Here is a 17,608-nt window from a genome sequence, read left to right as displayed (position 1 = left end):
CTGTCTCTCTCTGTCTCAAAAATAAATAAATAAAACGTTAAAAAAAATTTTAAAAAGTAACTATCTTCACAACAGTAATTATCTTACCCAATATGCCTCCTTATCCCTGCACTAAAAATGTAATATGATAAAATATGGTGGCTTATGATTAGTGGGCACCCAGGAAATTTTCTGTTGATTGAGTGAGTGAATACTCATTGCTCAAACGCTTCTTGGCTCTCAAGATTTCATATTTGTTATTAACCTACTTATACTATGAGCTTGGACCACACACGTAAGAATCCTTGAGGCAGGTATCACAATGGTATAAGGGACGTAAATGTCTCTGGATGAATCAGACCTGTCTCAGAATAAAGTTTCTATGAACTACTCCCACTGCTGGTATCTAGACCTGACTTACATTTTTGCCTTTATTTCTAGCTTATGTACTTGTTGACTTCTGATACCCGCTATTTCCCATCCCTCTTTTCCCACCTAGATTTCTGACCTCTCTCTTTTCGGACCCCTGATTTCAAATTTCTACCACCATCACTAAGCTTGTAGGCTATCCTCTTTTGTCTACACTGTCTTTGATGATATGGCCCATCTGGCATGGGTCTGGTGTGTCAGCTATACATAAGGTGACTGTATTACCGAACTATTCTTCACTATAAAAAAGACTCATGTCAAGGTTCTTTTAAACATTTAATTCCCCTGGAACATTTAATATATGGTTTCAGCTATAAAAATTTTGATTTCTATATAACTCCCCAGTATATTTGTTGTATTAAAAGAAAGGTTCAGGGCGCCTGGGTGGCTCAGTTGGTTGAGCGTCTGACTTCGGCTCAGGTCATGATCTCGCGGTCCATGAGTTCGAGCCCCGCGTCAGGCTCTGTGCTGACCGCTCAGAGCCTGGAGCCTGTTTCAGATTCTGTGTCTCCCTCTCTCTCTGACCCTCCCCCGTTCATGCTTTGTCTCTCTCTGTCTCAAAAATAAATAAACGTTAAAAAAAATTAAAAAAAAAAAAAAGAAAGGCTCAACAGCATGGTGCAAGAAAAACATAAAGCAGCTTAGAGTCAAGTGGACAGATGTGGATTCAAATTCCAGTTGTACAAGTGAATTATGTGATTGTGGGCATATTATTAAACTTGTTTGAATCTTAGATTCTTATGTCTTTGAATCTCAGATTCTTATTCTTAGAATAAATGGTATCTCTCCTGAAAGTTTGTTGTGGAATTAAATAAAATAATGTACATAAGGCACTATATCTACCAAAGTTCTCATTAAATTTTGAAAAAGCCTACTATATATAAGTAAAATTAGGTATGAATAAATATGAATGTTAAGACATTTAACTCATACAGACGTATGGGTACCAATGTTCATATATTCCAAGTGGCAAATATGAAAAATTAATTTCTTAAAAAAAGTCTTCATAACAGGGGCACCTGCATGGCTCAGTCAGTTAAGTGTCTGACTCTTGCTTTCAGGTCAGGTCATGATCTCACAGTTTGTGAGTTACAGCCCCATGTTGGACTCTGTGCTGACAGTGCAGAGCCTGCTTGGGATTCTCTCTGTCCTTCTCTCTCTGCCGCTCCCCTCCCCTCAAAATAAATAAATAAACTTAAAAAATTTTTCATAACACATTTTTAGGAAGGTACTTTGTAACTTTGAAAGAGTTACGTGAAGTTTTTTCTTGCATTTCCTTTGGAGAAATCAATTTTGCATTGTTTCACTCATTCACTCAAATAAAATTTCTTAGTAAGAAAAAATACAGTATGGAAATCATACCACTAAAATATGAATTCAAGGTTTGTAAAGACTAGGACTTCACAAGCTGTATTCCTTCCACAAAAATGTTAATACATGCTAAAATTAAAGAAATTAAATGTGAGAACTGTTACACAGCACCATATTTCATTAATTCTAAAGTATAAAATATTTCACATTTTAAAATTCTGAAATAATGCATCTTAACATCATTGGTGTAACATAATTTAAATTAAGCTGTTTCTCAGTGATACGAAATTGATGATATGTCTCACAATTCATAGCATCATGAGTTCAATAAAATGAGGCAGAACTTCAAAAATCACAATGCACATTTGCATATCGAAAGATCTAAGAAATTATGTTGGAAAGATACACATTTAGGATTAGGAGTTTAGGATTCATGTTCTAAACTAGATTATAGTAGTTCGTCTTATCCAAGGGGATACATTTCCAGACCCCCAGTGGATACCTGAAAACATGGATAGTACTGAACTCTATATATACTATGTTTTTTCCTACACACATATACCTATGATAAAGCTCAATTTATAAGTTAGGCACAGGAAGAAAGGAACAATAACTAACAATAAAATAGAACAATTGTAACACTCTCCTGTAGTGAAAGTTATTGAATGTGGTCCATCTGCTTCTCTCAAAATATCTTACTGTCCTCCACTCACCCTTCTTATGATGACGTGAGACAATAAAATTCCCACTTGATGAGATGAAGTGAGGTGAATGACTTAGGCGTTATGACATAGCATTAGGCCACTACTGATCTTCTGACAATAGGCCAGAAGGGCAATCATCTGTTTCTAGACCATGGTGCACCATGGGTGGCTGAAACCCCAGAAAATGTAACCACAGACAAGGGAGGAGTACTGCATTCTGCTGTCAAGAAACCACTATACTATCCAGGATATTAAGTTGAAAAACCTCACATAACAGGGGCATCTGGGTAGCTCAGTCAGTTAAGTGTCCAACTCTTGATTTTTGGTCAGGTCACGATCTCACGAGTTCGTGGGATTGAACCCTGCTCTGAGCTCTGTGCTAACATTGTGGAGCCTGCTTGGGATTTTCTCTGTCTGCCCTGCTCATGCTTGTACTCTCTCTCTCTCTCTCTCCCTCCCTCCCTCTCAAAAATAAATAGATAAACATTTTAAAAAGTAAAATAAATAAAAAGTTAAAACTTCACATAACACTTGTTTGCTATTTTTTATTTACAAAGCTATTTCTAGAATGTTATCTTGTTTATAGCAGGTAATGTCTACTCTAAGTTTATAGACAGACAACACCGCAAGGTGAAAGAAGGAAAGAAAGAAAGAAAGAAAGAAAGAAAGAAAGAAAGAAAGAAAGAGAAAAAAAAGAAAATGCTTTTCCCATAAGTGTAGCCCACAACCACTCACCATCTTCCCTTCCCTCTGCTGTTTGAAGCCTGAAAATAGCCATCAGAATAACTACACAATGCAAACATGGAAAAACCTCCATCTACCAAGCAGACCACCATCATATCCCATAAAAACCATGGCATCCAGTGTGTATTGTCTTACATAAATCGTATTCCGTTATTAGTGGCTTCCTCTGCAACCCTTTCACAGATTTCTAAGGTCAACAGATGACTGCTACTCTCTCCTGGACCCCAAGCACATGCTTACCTGTCCTTTGCTGGTTCTGCCTCACCACTGTGATTTTCCCCTACCACGTCTTATAAGAACATTCATTAGATGATATTCACCTTCAGTGTCTAATTCAAACCATAAATGTTGTAAATAGGCTGGTCGGCAAGTTGCTTTCAAAACTCCATTCCTAAAAGATTTTCCGAAGAGTAAGGAAGCCTATTGTGATGTCCCCCCTTCTTTGCAGCTAACAGGCCCTATTCAAGTCATCCATCAAGCAAAAGCTTGCTGTGATGTCAAAGGAGGAAAGAATGAACTGAGCTTCAAGCAAGGAGAGCAAATTGAAATAATCCGCATCACAGACAACCCTGAAGGAAAATGGCTGGGCAGAACCGCCAGGGGGTCATGTGAGTACAAATTTTCCTATGACATCTCCAAATGTTGTTGTTGTTGTTGTTGTTTTCTTTTTTTAAGACATTCTGTTAAGTTAGGAGTATTTTACAGGGTGGACAAAAATAGGAAGATTGAAAATGACATTGACATACCTTCATTTCATCTGCATTGTCTTTTTACTGGGGAACAGTGTAAATATTTGTTTTATTCCAGGGAGAAACAAAGGGCATTGGTTTCCTCACTGATGTTAAAAGGTGAAAAAATGAGTCCTGTGAGTCACTGTGGAATCTTTAAAATAGACTCTAGGCTTATCCCAAACCACAACAGCGTAAGACTTTGACGAAGTCCAGTCAAATGTGTCTGCGTCGGAAGTCTATAAATCAGGAGTGCAAGCAAAGAAATGAAGGGAAAGATGTGCAGATGTGCAATTGATATTCTGTCTACAACTCTGAGATATTGAAACTACAGTTGCCTGACAATAAATCCTTCTTCCTCTCGGTAGATGGCTATATTAAAACAACTGCTGTGGAGATTGACTACGACTCCCTGAGGCTGAAGAAAAGTTCTCTCGGTGCTCTTTCATCAAGACCGATTGGAGATGACCAGGAGGTATATGATGATGTCGCAGAGCAGGATGATATTAGCAGGTATGGACAAATACAAATTGTAAAACACATCAGATTGCTGGCTCGTCAGAGATGATGTATTTTAAGATCCTAAAATTTTACCTTCCGCGTCTCTTACTGCTTGCTATCCCTGAATACCCTTTTACAGCTACAGGTATTCCAATAGGGGTGAAAGGTCATTTAAAACTCTGTAGTCTTGGGGCACCTGGGTGGCTCAGTCGGTTGAGCGACCGACTTCAGCTCAGGTCATGATCTCATGGTTTGTGAGTTCGAGCCCCGCGTTGGGCTCTGTGCTGACAGCTCAGAGTCTGGAGCCTTCTTCTGGTTCTGTGTCTCCCTCTCTCTCTGTCCCTCCCCTGCTCATGCTCTGTCTCTGTCTCAGAAATAAATAAATATTAAAAAAAATTTAAAACTCTGTAGTCTTTTACTTTACTCTTTGGTTGTATGTATCAAATACTACTTAAAAAAGAATAGTCCATTTGCCAGGTCTTGCCAAATGTGTTAGCATTCCAAAATGCTGTTTAATAATAATCATTCTGATTTGATCTTAGGGCTATGCCTAAAGTAAATATGATTTCATAAAAACATGAAGCATGAGATATAAAATTCAGCTCTAAAAATATAAAAATTTTTGCTCTGAAATCTCTGAGTCTAAATGTATTTGTTGTTCTTATTTGAAAACATAACAGAAAAAAGAATGAATTTTAATACAGTTCTACTTTGCTCTTTATTTTTAAAAAAACGTTTTTTGCATTTATTTATTTTTGAGAGACAGAGAGAGACAGCATGAGCAGGGGAGGGGCAGAGAGAGAGAGGGAGACACAGAATCAGAAGCAGGCTCCAGGTCTGAGCTGTCACCACAGAGCCCCAGTGCGGGGCACAAACCTATGAACCCTAAGATCGTGACCTGAGCCGAAGTCGGACGCTTAACCAACTAAGCCACCCTGGCACCCCCCTACTTTGCTCTTTAAACGTAAAAACGTAAGGGGTGCCCGGGTGGCTTAGTCGGTTGAGCGGCCAACTTCGACTCAGGTCATAATCTCATGGTTCCTGACTTTGAGCCCCACGACGGGCTCTGTGCTGACAGCTCAGAGCCTGGAGCCTGCTTCAGATTCTGTGTCTCCCCCTCTCTCTGCCCGTCCCCTGCTTATGCTCTCTCTCTCTCTCTCTCTTTCAAAAAAATATAAATACATAAACATTTAAAAAGGAAATTTTAAACATAAAAAGCAAAAGCTCAATTCTCTGTGATCCCTGTGAATCAGCAAAGGGTCCAATTTATTTTTCCTGGACCATTCATTCCAGTAGATTGGAATGGCCTTCCCTGTAGGAATTATGGGAACGTCTTCCTGGGGCAGACGAACACAAGACATCCTTACTGGAGGAGGCAGGAGGGGAGATTGGCTATCTCCCATGCACTTTTTCTTCCCGTCTTTTCCCTTCTCAGTTCCTCAACTGCCTTTCTCCATCCCTCCTTCTCTGGCTCCTTTTCCCAGCTCTGGTCTTCCCTGTCCCTTCTTCTTCTTGCTTTTCCATTTTTCTTCTTTCATTCCTTCCTCCCTCCAATATCTCCCTTTTCTTGGTAAATCCATAACCCCTTCAAGCTGAAGGTAAAGGAAGATGAAAATCTCCAGCCCACTTAAGAATCCTTGTTTTCTGTGCCCATTTTGTAGAATTGGGAAACATCCACTGTGATCTCAAAACACACAATCTGGGCTAGCTCTTCACTTGGGTAAAAATGGGTCTGCATTCTTCATAACTCAAAGTTCAAAAAAAAATGCTTCAATTATCAAACATTTTTAAAATGTGAAATGATCAAAATAGTAATATACTTATAAAATGTAGGAAGAATTCCATTTCCTTCCTGTAGTTGCTCACTTCATGTCATCAGTTAAATTTGTCATGTTGCTTTCTGGCAGTTTTGTCTTTCTAAATAGACCTGCAATGTCTTCTCAACGTGTTTTGATATATGTTGCACAATTTGTGGTACATTTAATAAATACTCCATAAATTATGCAACACATATCAAAACATGCCACGTGTGCCCTGGAGTTTACAGATCATAAATTGGCTCTAGTAATCAGAAACACTCTGACCTAGTGTAGGGGTTTGTAAATGCCAGTTTTGAGGTCAAAGTTTTAAAAGGCCATATTCTGAGACGTACAAAATTTCCTGTACATGCGTATGTCATTCCATGTCTGTTATCAATGTATATACTTTAGCTTTATTTATTTTAAAAAATTCTCATATTTTGAGAGTAAAGAACCCCAGTAATATTAATAAATACATATTTATGATATACAAACTCAAGAAAAAATACTAAATCCGTGAAAAGGGGTGATGTTCTTAAAATGAAATATTATTTAACTGTAAGTGGCAACTATTTCCCCTAATTAATACTATTACTTTTTCCATTGTATCGAGTCCATACAGACAACAACTCTTAAACATGCTCTGATTAGTAAGCATGCAGCAGAAAAAGAATCTTCCATTTAATGAAATGGAGCTGGAGGAGGTGCATGGTTTTAATGTTCAATATCTTAAACAAATATAGCCCCAGAGAATATACTAGCATCTTGCAGCCGGTATGCATATTTTTTTAATTTTTTTAACGTTTATTCATTTTTGAGAGACAGAGACAGACAGGGCATGAGCGGGAAGGGGCAGAGAGAGGGAGACACAGAATCTGAAACAGGCTCCAAGCTCTGAGCTCTCAGCACAGAGCCTGATGCGGGGCTCAAACTCACGGACGGTGAGATCACGACCTGAGCCAAAGTCGGATGCTTAACTGACTGAGCCACCCAGGCGCCACCCCCGTATGCATATTTAATAAGAAAACGAAAGAAGAGAAAATGAAAACACAAGTGTTTTTTTTCTTTTTTTGAAGCTACAGCTGTTCCCTGTGAGATCTCACAACAGAACAGGCTTTGTCCTCAGTAGAACAAGGAAAGATGCTGAGGACAGCCGGGAGCTGCCCCAGCTAGAGTTGGAGAAAGCACCATCCCCTCCTTCCCCTTCTCCAGAAGCCCCCTTTGTCCCCGCACCCTGCTCTCCCTTATTCCTCCAGAGAAGGGGGAACTGACTTCGAACTTCAGACTCTGTGAGCAGACAAGAGGCTTAGAAACACAGGTCCCGACCGCTGTCTTTCTCCTTTTTTTCTCAACTAAAGCAATTTCTGTAATAACTAACGAGGCCTTGAAGAAAAGGAAATTACACACACACATACTTCCCCATCATGTGACAAGCTTGCTTCTCTGCCTGCTCCCCAACCTTTTTCCTTGCATTTCTCCTTCCCTTGTTTTCTTCCCTTCTTTCTCACCCTCTCCTCTCCTTACCTCCACTTCAGCTGGTAAGTGCTTTGAATTCCAAACAGACAAGTCTGGGAAATTGAAGAATTGCTCTAAAAAGAAAATGATGTGCGGCAGCTTTGCTCCTGATTATTAAAACCCTGTTCTTTGGGGATTGGTATGAGATCGGTATTCATTGTCCAGGATGAATTCTATTTGCCAGGAGTGGCAGCCAACCAAAACTGCAAGTTTTCGCATAATCCTGACTGCTTGCTTCATGCTCAAAGGGAAGTGTCAGACAAAATGAATGAGAAAACAGTATGCAAGCAAGTGGAGAATATACTTAAACTTCATCAAAAATCAACTCCTTATTTATATATTAGGACATTTATAGCATGCTTTGCTACAGAGTTCCATTAGTAAGGGCAGGTTTTATTTCTAAATTAACCCATAGATCTGTGTCAGGCCAATTTCCTTTACTCTGACTTTAAGATTGAAGAATCAGATATGAGTGTATAATTAATAATGTATGGTTGTAATATCAGACTGATACCTGTTGGAGGCAGATTATCCAAAGGTCGAAAATGGTGCTTACAGGGAGTGCAGTGAGGTATAGACAAAACAACACTATACAGGAAGGCAGGGCACCAAGGTTCCTATCTCAGCTCTTCAGTTAATTAGAAGTGAGTTTGGTCAAGTCATTCCATTTCTCATTTCCTTTCTGCAAAACAAGGGGATTAAACCAGGCTTCTGAGATTTTTCCAGTTCTCACAATCTACTCTTCCTTTGCTGTAGCACAGCTCACATTTTAGTGGGAGACTGAGGCAAGAAAATAGATGATTATAAAATAGGCAAAATATAGGCGTGCCTGGGTTATTCCATCGGTTTATTGTCCAACTCCGGCTCAGGTCATGATCTCACAGTTTGTGAGTTTGAGCCCCACATTGGGCTCTGTGCTGACAGCTCAGAGCTTGGAGCCTGCTTCGGATTCTGTGTCTCCCTCTCTCTCTGCTCCTCCCCCCCCCCCCCCATTCTGTTTCTCTCCCTCACTCAAAAATAAATAAACATCAAAAAAATTTTAATGGGGAAAATATAGAATGTTCTAGAAATAAAAAGTACAGGCAATCTGAATTTAGAAAATCAGGGCCACATTATATGTAATAATAAGAATAATATCTCATGAGTAAGATTTCCATTTTTTTAGAAATTCTCCCTTTAAAAAAGAATATAATGCTACTGGGCTAAAAGTTAAATGCTCTGGCGATAACATATTAAAAGAAAATTGAATTGAATGCAATAATGGTTCCTGGCTCCTGAGTGGCTCAGTCGGTTAAGTATCTGATTCTTGATTTCAGCTCAGGTCATGATCTCACAGTTTGTGAGGGGAGTTTGAACCCCACATCCGGCTCTGCACTGATAGCATGAAGCCTGCTTGGGATTCTCTCTCCCTCTCTCTGTCCCTCCTCCATGCTGTTTCTCGCTTTTTCAAAATAAGTAAAATATAAAAAGCATTAAAAAACTAATGGCTTTGTATGATTCCTGGAATAATACTGTTGGTTGGTTGGTTGTTTTTCATAAATCTATCCATGTACGGAATGGTGCAATAAAGTATAAGCTAAAAACTACCTCATGGGAAATGTTAGAAGCAAACATTAACATTGTTTTGAAAACTTTATGTAGTACTCATCTGATCCTTATTAGGTTTGTTTTGTTTTGTTTTGTTTTTGCCTTGTTACTACTCATCTATTGTGATAAGGAACAATGTCTCTTCCTCTTCACATAAAACATTCTGGTAACTTTTAACTGCAATGTTATTTCTCTTTTGTATAACTGTTCAATACATGTACTTCTCTTCCCAATAGCTACATAATTCATATGCTAATTTAATTTATTTTTTTTTCCTAGCCACAGTCAGAGTGGAAGTGGAGGTAAGCCACAAACTTTTATCAGCAGTTTCTTCGAGTCATCACTACAAGATGCTTTTGTCTGCAAATAATGAAGAAGATCTTTAAGTGGTAGAGAGACCACTGGACTGGAAGCCAATGACCTGGATTCCAGTCCTGGTCACTGAGTGACCCTAACCAAGTCACTTCTCTCTTCCAAGTTTGTTATGGGTCATGGGGTGACTCCATTTCCAGCGTGCCCAGGGCAATCTTAATTTATGCCAGTTGTCTGAGCACAGTTATTAATAGCGTCCCCCTTCACTTTCAGAAGTATCCTTATTTGGATGATAACGTATAAAGACTCCTCATTTGCTCATCACCAAAATAAAGATATTTTACTAATACCTTTAGCACTAATTTACAGTGCTAAAATACTCATCCTAAAAGTCAGATTTCAAGTTCTTTGTACATATTTCTGCATTGAGGAGGTATTCAATAAACACTTGTTAAATAAATATTTGTCAAACAGCAAGGTTCCTAAGGGTTTACAACAAAGGGTTTAGCCCTTAAAATATCACTCTGATTAAATGAACCAGAGCTACTACCAATATTCACAAATTCACCTTTCATTCTATTTGTTTTCCCTCACTTATATCTTGATCAGTATATTTTCCTGAATGTCTCCTCACTATTAATTAAAATTTTCTTATCGCCTCCTCCCTCCTCTTTTCCACAGTATTTAACTCTACACTCTATTCAATTTAATTTTTTTCTCATATTTATTCTTCCCCATCCCTTTTATCTCCAAAGCTTGGCACTCTTTCTACATTCACTAAATTTCATCTCTAAGAATTCCTTTAAAAATATTCAACAAAAAAATTCATTTACCTACTATCTATGTGAGAATAGGAACATAAAGTTATTTTTTAGTTACATGGTTATTAAGAAACGTTTTCTGCAGTTAAATAAGGCGGATTTACTATCAAATTTGAGTGACTATTACCTGACAAAATTATAAAATTAACACAAGATTCTCTCCCCTTGGCCAATCCACATGAAGGGATGTTCCCACCTCCCCCAGATGATGATATTTACGATGGGATCGAAGAGGAAGATACTGATGATGGGTAAGAATAATCAGTGAATTGCTTCCTTGTAAATTTTTGGATACACTGAAATTTAATGTTGATTTCTGGTTAGAATAAAAAGCAAAATATAGTGTTCCTTATTATAACACCAAAAATTATTTGAATGTTTAATTAATAGCAGTCCTAAGTCAGAAAGTATAATTGCACAAGACTTCAGATGAAGTGGTATATTGTTTGAAAGAACCCCAACAAAAAAAGAGAAATGAAAAAGAATTACCAATGCTGTAGATTCTTTTTAAAACTCTTCCCAATCATTTATTTATCAATCAGTAATCTCTGGAGAGCTTATCTGATGCATGGCTATCCTCCATATAATGATCATAGTTACAGGCAATCCAAATGCACTGAGACCATCTGCTATCTGTGGCAAAACCAGTGTAAGACTTAATTCTGTACTTGCTTAAACTTTTATAATGGCATATTTTAAATTTTAAGATCTGTTAATTACTTAATTTTAAACATAACATAAAGCAAAATTGATGTCTAAAACTTAATTTTGACTTAGCTTTCTATTTTAAAACTAAAAGAAATTTCACTAAATAGAAAAAAAGTAACTTACCTACTACTTAACCTAGCAGCAGCAGTATTCAAAGACTGAGGCCTATAAACCTGAAAGCATCATCTTGTTGATTACAATGAGTAACTTCCTGCCTGCATGATCAATGCAGTATAGTTATAAAAAATCTGAATGTCCACCCAATGTCTTCGTGTTCCGCTGATTATTCCATTCTGATCAATGCCTGCATGCTCCTAAGCTCCACACTACAGGTTGAAGAGAAGAGTAATTCGTGGTCCTGGGGGATTTTGAAGATGTTAAAGGGAAAAGATGACAAAAAGAAAAGTATACGAGAGAAACCTAAAGTCTCTGAGTCAGACAATAATGAAGGTTCATCGTAAGAGTCAACCAAACAAATCCAGTGCACAATAACTACACTAATATTAATTTAATCAAATGCTACTAATATTTTATAACCAATAACCAAATTCTGACAGGCTTAAGTGATTTCAGTGTTATTTTCCATTAGTCATCTGAGCCTTATTTACTGTGTCACCCTTACACTCAGACATTTACAGAAGAGCACAAAGTCTTCAAAAATTGTCATATGGTTCAAAGATATATTTTGCTTTCCCTACAAACATGCACAGATAAGACACACAAATGAACACACACACCACACACACACACACACACACACACACACACACACTCATACACATACACTCCATTGAGTAGGACTTTTTTTTAACTGCAGCGTCATATCTAAAAGCTCACAATTCCAATGCCACGTTATATAATATAGTGACTACTCTTCAAAATATACATTCTCTTTTAAAAATTAGTTTTCTGGAAATAAGGATGCAATTTGGAATTTCTCTTCTCTAAATACAGTATTTAAAGTGTTTGTAGTTAAATTTAGAGTCTCCATATTTCATTACAGTCCTTCTAAAATGTTAATTCCACATAGAATTCCTCATTATAAACTCTTTTGTGAAACCTAAAACAACAGTTAGTGAACAGGACACTCAAAATTATAAGTAAACATAACAAATCCTCTTTTTTTTAATAAATCCTCTCGATGCAGAATTATTCAAATGCAGACATTACTTAGAAATAAAAGCAGAGATTATTTTTCCTGCTCCACCTGCACATTCCTAATTTTGATTTTAAATCATCTGAACTAATGACCTCTCACACTTCAGTGTAACTGTGCACCATTCTGCCAATAATGTGTGTTTATGTGTGTGTTTAAAGTTCAAAAAGTAATAAAAGCAAAGGTCTTTTTCTTTTGCAACTAAATGCCACCCAGTCCTAATTTCTATTAGGATCACTTCTATTAATAAGCTCCCCCTCTGTAGTTTTGGTGGATATTCCTCTCTTATTCACCATTCTCCTGTTTGGGTACATATATTGGGAAAACGTGGTCATGCAAAGAGTCCTATGACCTTTGTTGATTTCAGCTCTCTATTTCTACTCCTTTAGTCAAGTAAAAGCTTTTGGCCTGAGCTATGCCACGATGACTCCAAAACACTGAGTCCATTTATTTTACTCTGATGTGATAATATGCCCAAACCCCATAGGACAAATCTGAAAATACTGGTCCAATGGCCATGGGCAAAATAAACCACTGAATGTCTTGACTGTTGACTTTTTTGGCCACCATTGGAGTTTAAAAACAAAAAGTCTCATGAAATTCCAAATTGATGGACAGAAACTGAAACTCTGTGGAAAAATGGAGGATGAGAAAGGAATGATAGTCAATGGATTAATTGGCCTTTATAAGCCTCCGGGCTATTACTTGTTCAGGCCTATCCCTAGATAAAGGACTCAATTTCTGTGTTTAGATTGGTCTGATTATAATTGTGTTCTCATTTTCTTTCCAGTTTTCCTGCTCCTCCTAAACAATTGGGTAAGTAACAAAAATTAAGTATATATTTTATATCTTTTTTTTTTTTTTTTTTGCAGATAGGGTGGTGGGAAGGCACTGGATATAGTCATGGTGTCTGGATTAAAGTTCTGACTCTGGAAAAAATAACTTGTGTAAAGCTGTCAAGTAACTGTTCCACAGTTCTTCAACAGTGAAAGAGTGGGAAGAGGAGAATTTTTCATCTTGATGGTTTTTAAACAGTTCACCCAGTCATAGGGGTCACGAAGGAGAAATAAACAAGTGGGCAGGGATGGACATCAATATTTCCCATCTCTTATCCACCCCAATTCAGTAGAGCTTGATATATTGGGCCTCTGTGCAATGATTTCTAAAAATATACCAGATTATATGCCACCAAGGCCCTTCTAAATCTAAATTTCTTTGATTTTTTTTAAATGTATCATTTATATTGTATTTGGAAATTCTTCCACTGCTAAATATAAAACAGTTTCTTCTTTGTACAGTTTCCGTCAGCTTATTTTTTTAATTTAAAGATCTGAGACAGAACTTTAAAAGATTTTTCTTAAATTCACTTTGAACAAAATAAAATGTCTCATAAGAATATTCAGGGGCTTGGGGCGCCTGGGTGGCTCAGTCGGTTGAGCGTCCAACTTCAGCTCAGGTCATGATCTTGCGGTCCGTGAGTTCGAGCCCGGCGTCAGGCTCTAGGCTGATGGCTCAGAGCCTGGAGCCTGCTTCCGATTCTGTGACTCCCTCTCTCTCTGCCCCTCCCCCATTCATGCTCTGTCTCTCTCTGTCTCAAAAATAAATAAATGTTAAAAAAAATTAAAAAAAAAAAAAAAAGAATATTCAGGGTCTTTCAAAAAGTTTATTTGAATTTATAAATAAATTGAAAGAGAAAACTAAATACACAGATAATCTCTTTTTCCAAACTGGTTATCTGACCTCGTGTTCAGTTGTCAATATGAAAGTATGCAAGGCACTAATAAAAGTTGATCAATAGCTAATAATGAGCTTATATCTTAATGTATAATTTTCAAAAAGCATTCAAGTGGGGCACCTGGGTGGCTTGGTGGGTTAAGCGTCCGACTTCGGCTCAGGTCATGATCTCACGTCGGGGCTCTGTGCTGACAGCTCAGAGCCTGGAATCTGTTTCAGATTCTGTGTCTCCCTCTCTCTCTGCTCCTCCCCTGTTCATGCTCTGTCTCTGTCTCAAAAATAAATAAAAATAAACGTTAAAAAAAAATTTTAAAAAAAAGCATTCAAGAATCTTAGCTCCACAAAGGATAGGTATAAAATGAAACAAATGTGATCAGTTAAGTAAAAACTATGGTTTTTTTTTCATTTTCTTTTGTTCTCAGGTGTGTTTTAAGTGCGTGTGCATGGAACAGTAATATTTCCCATTCTGGAAACCAATGATATGTCATATTTTTATATATTAATTATGGATTCTTCACATAGCTGTGAAATTAATTACCTGAGTGGGGGGGCGGGGAGGAATACACACACAGACACATGTGTGTGTAGTATATGTATATACCATATATGTATATACTCTCTACATTACAGATAGAGGAGGAATTCTTAAAGGAATTTAGATCCTTGCCACTAGCAGAGAGCATTTAAACTTTCTATGATAATCATTCCTTAAAACATTTTACTCTCTTCAACTCATCTCTTCAGCTTAATTTGCTGTGGAGCAACTCAATAGGTACAAAGAGGAAGCAATCCTCCTGACTTTATTAACAAGAGCTCTAGAAGGAAGAAAAGTATCTATGGATTGGAAAAGCCATTGTACTCGTTAAGGTCATTGCCACTTTTCCACCAATACTGGTTCTCAATACCTGCTGGTACCAGCTCTGTCTTATTAACAGAAATATTCTTTCTATTTTAAGGTGATACCACACCTAATTTTGCTATAAATTAAAAGTTAATAAGGAGCAAGCAGATCAGTGAATAAAAAAGAATGATACATGGATGGATAGATAAATAGATAGATAGACAGATGGACAGATAGACAGGCATAGACAAAGACACACATATAAATAAAATAATATATATTATCTTAGCATCCTAAATCCCCTAGGAATCTTGATTTCAATCTCTATTGCCTACTGCCAATGGGCTGTAATATTGATTTGTTTGTCAGCAATCTACTTATCTTCCATTCATCACAAGTGTGGATCTTCAAATAATCTCAGTCACTGTTTTGGGGGGACTTATCCTGGTGATGCTAGTTATAACCATGGTCACTGGCTTTCTTGAGGGAAATTTAACAGAAGCATCTAGGGAGAGAAAAACCTCTCCCTTTGAAGGAATAGACACTACCTCCAGGAGAAATGTACAGAGACCCCAGGGAAACTTATTTTGTTGTCTTTGAAAGAAAAATCTTTAAATTAAAAACATGACTGAATGTTCATATCAGAATTCAAACTGGGGTCCCTGGCTGGATCAGTCAGTAGAGCATGTGATGCTTGATCTCGGGGTCATGTTGGACATAGCACCTACTTAATTAAAAAATAATAATAATAATAATTTTAAAACTTCAAACCTAAAGTGTTTCAACATTTGGTATTTTGTCTTTTGTTAGACATGGGAGATGAAGTTTATGACGATGTGGATGCGTCTGATTTCCCTGCTCCACCAGCAGAGCTGAGGTAATTAAAATGTCCTCATTTTGAAACAGAAATCAGACTGCTCCAGAAAATTCAACTAGAATAAAACCCCAGTGGGTTATGGATCACCTGTGTTCGCTCCTGTTTGCTCTGTCCTCTCTCTGACCCAAGCTCTAAGGGTTCTGCTCCATTTGTGGGTGGAGAGCCCTGATCCCCCTTCTCCTTTCTCCTCCCTTGCTTTTCCCTCTTCCCCTCCCCCTCTCCCAGTAGTTCTGCTGCTGGTCCCCTGATTATCCCCTGCCCTGTGACTCACTGATGTCTGCACTCATTTATTCATTCAAATATTCATTCACTGGGGAAATATTTGAGAGCCTGATCATGACTGATCTCACCAATTCATCTCCTCCCTTTATTTTTACCCTTTTCCTAAAAGCTTTTTGTCTTGAATGCACTTCTTAGTTTATGTCTCAACCCTCACCTAACTTCTTCAAATCTCTTCTGTCCGCCACAAGATTTTTTTTCCTTTTATGAAAAAAAATGATTTGTGTTTTAAAAGGACTTTGTTATGTCTCTTTTTCACAAAAGCATCAGATTCTCAAAGGTTCCATTCAAATTTAAAAAAAAAAAATTGTTCAAGGTGAATAGTGACATTCTTCAGCTCACCTAAGGTTTCAATTTCATTTTAGGCTAAAACTGTATGAAAATCTGTTAAGATCAGTTAGTACAAAAGGAGTCTCTTTTGAAACTTCTTTTGAGGAGCGCCTTGGTGGCTCAGTCGGTAAAGCGTCCAACTTCAGCTCAGGTCATGGTCTTGCGGTCCGTGAGTTTGAGCCCTGCATCGGGCTCTGTGCAGACAGCTCAGAGCCTGGAGCCTGCTTTGGATTCTGTTTCCCTCTCTCTCTGCCCCTCCCCACTTGCACTCTGTTTCTGTCTCTTAAAAATGAATAAACGTTAAAAAAATTGTTTAAAAAAATTAAAAAAAGAAACTTCTTTTGAAATAGGAAATAACATGGTAAGATTTTTCTATATTCCAATAAACACAAGCGATGAGCTGATACATACTGTGTATGAAAGCAAGAACACGTCTGTAGCTTTCTCAGGAGAAAAGGATGAATAAAAAGATCTTGGTCTTGATTAGTTAAAGGCTGAAAGTGACATAAACCGGTGATAATACATAGCGTCTTCTAAGCTATGCTGCAAGAGTGCATGAGCATGTATTCATTTAGCATTTATTTTTTACCAACACCGTTAAGCTAATTTTACTGAATGAAAGTTTCAAGATCAAAGAAACTGAAGGGAGAATATGTTATCATTTCTATGTAAAGATCAAGTTCCACAGGCAAAACAAACATGCAAGATGAAAAGAGAATTGTTCTCCTTTTTTCTGGAAGGAAAATCTAATCTTCTTCAGTGATACGTTTGGTTTGAAAATTCCTCACCATTGGGAAGTCACTTCTATCCCTGACATTTTTAAATGCATTTTTCTGTTTTATATTCCTGTAAAAATGCCACCACATTCCATTAAACAGCTCTCTAGGTACCTGGTTATGCACTGGACCTTTTCTTCAAGTAGAATAAACCCCAGCTGGTTAAACTTGATGTGATAAAAAGGTACCGTTTTCCTTACTGCTGCTTATTTTCAGACTTTAAGACTATTTTATGTTCTCTAACAGAATATTCTATTTTTAGCTAAATCTAAATTTCAGTAAGGTATTTTCAAAGAGAGCTCATGGGGCATTTTGAACACTCGTGTATGTCCCGATGGCTCCAAAGTGCTGATTTGGGACAGCAATTCCACTACTGCCTAGAGGACCATAAGACAGGAGAAACTGAGGAAGGATACAGAACCCAAGGAAGGATAATGTGCTAATCCATTTCACAGTAGATGAACTAAATCCCAAGAC

General features: G+C 37.5%; 1 protein-coding gene across 5 annotated transcripts in view; it reads left to right on the top strand.

Annotated features, from left to right (window-relative positions):
• Nucleotides 1–17,608, top strand: part of FYB1 (FYN binding protein 1) — a 161,895-nt gene that overhangs the window by 128,672 nt on the left and 15,615 nt on the right. For 4 of the 5 annotated variants that reach the window (XM_078445107.2, XM_060637630.3, XM_078445104.2 and 1 more), the window contains exons 8-14: nucleotides 3,616–3,775; nucleotides 4,264–4,408; nucleotides 9,577–9,599; nucleotides 10,615–10,681; nucleotides 11,458–11,595; nucleotides 13,085–13,110; nucleotides 15,680–15,746. In XM_078445107.2, coding sequence (XP_078301233.1) covers nucleotides 3,616–3,775; nucleotides 4,264–4,408; nucleotides 9,577–9,599; nucleotides 10,615–10,681; nucleotides 11,458–11,595; nucleotides 13,085–13,110; nucleotides 15,680–15,746 — 626 coding nt within the window. The remainder of the gene's footprint in view (nucleotides 1–3,615; nucleotides 3,776–4,263; nucleotides 4,409–9,576; nucleotides 9,600–10,614; nucleotides 10,682–11,457; nucleotides 11,596–13,084; nucleotides 13,111–15,679; nucleotides 15,747–17,608) is intronic. The other variant, XM_060637637.3, reaches the window with a different exon arrangement.

Source organism: Panthera onca, chromosome A1 (genome assembly GCF_046562875.1).
Source record: "Panthera onca isolate mPanOnc1 chromosome A1, mPanOnc1 haplotype 2, whole genome shotgun sequence".
Lineage (NCBI taxonomy): Eukaryota > Metazoa > Chordata > Mammalia > Carnivora > Felidae > Panthera > Panthera onca.
This window is presented reverse-complemented; position numbering and strand designations above follow the sequence as displayed.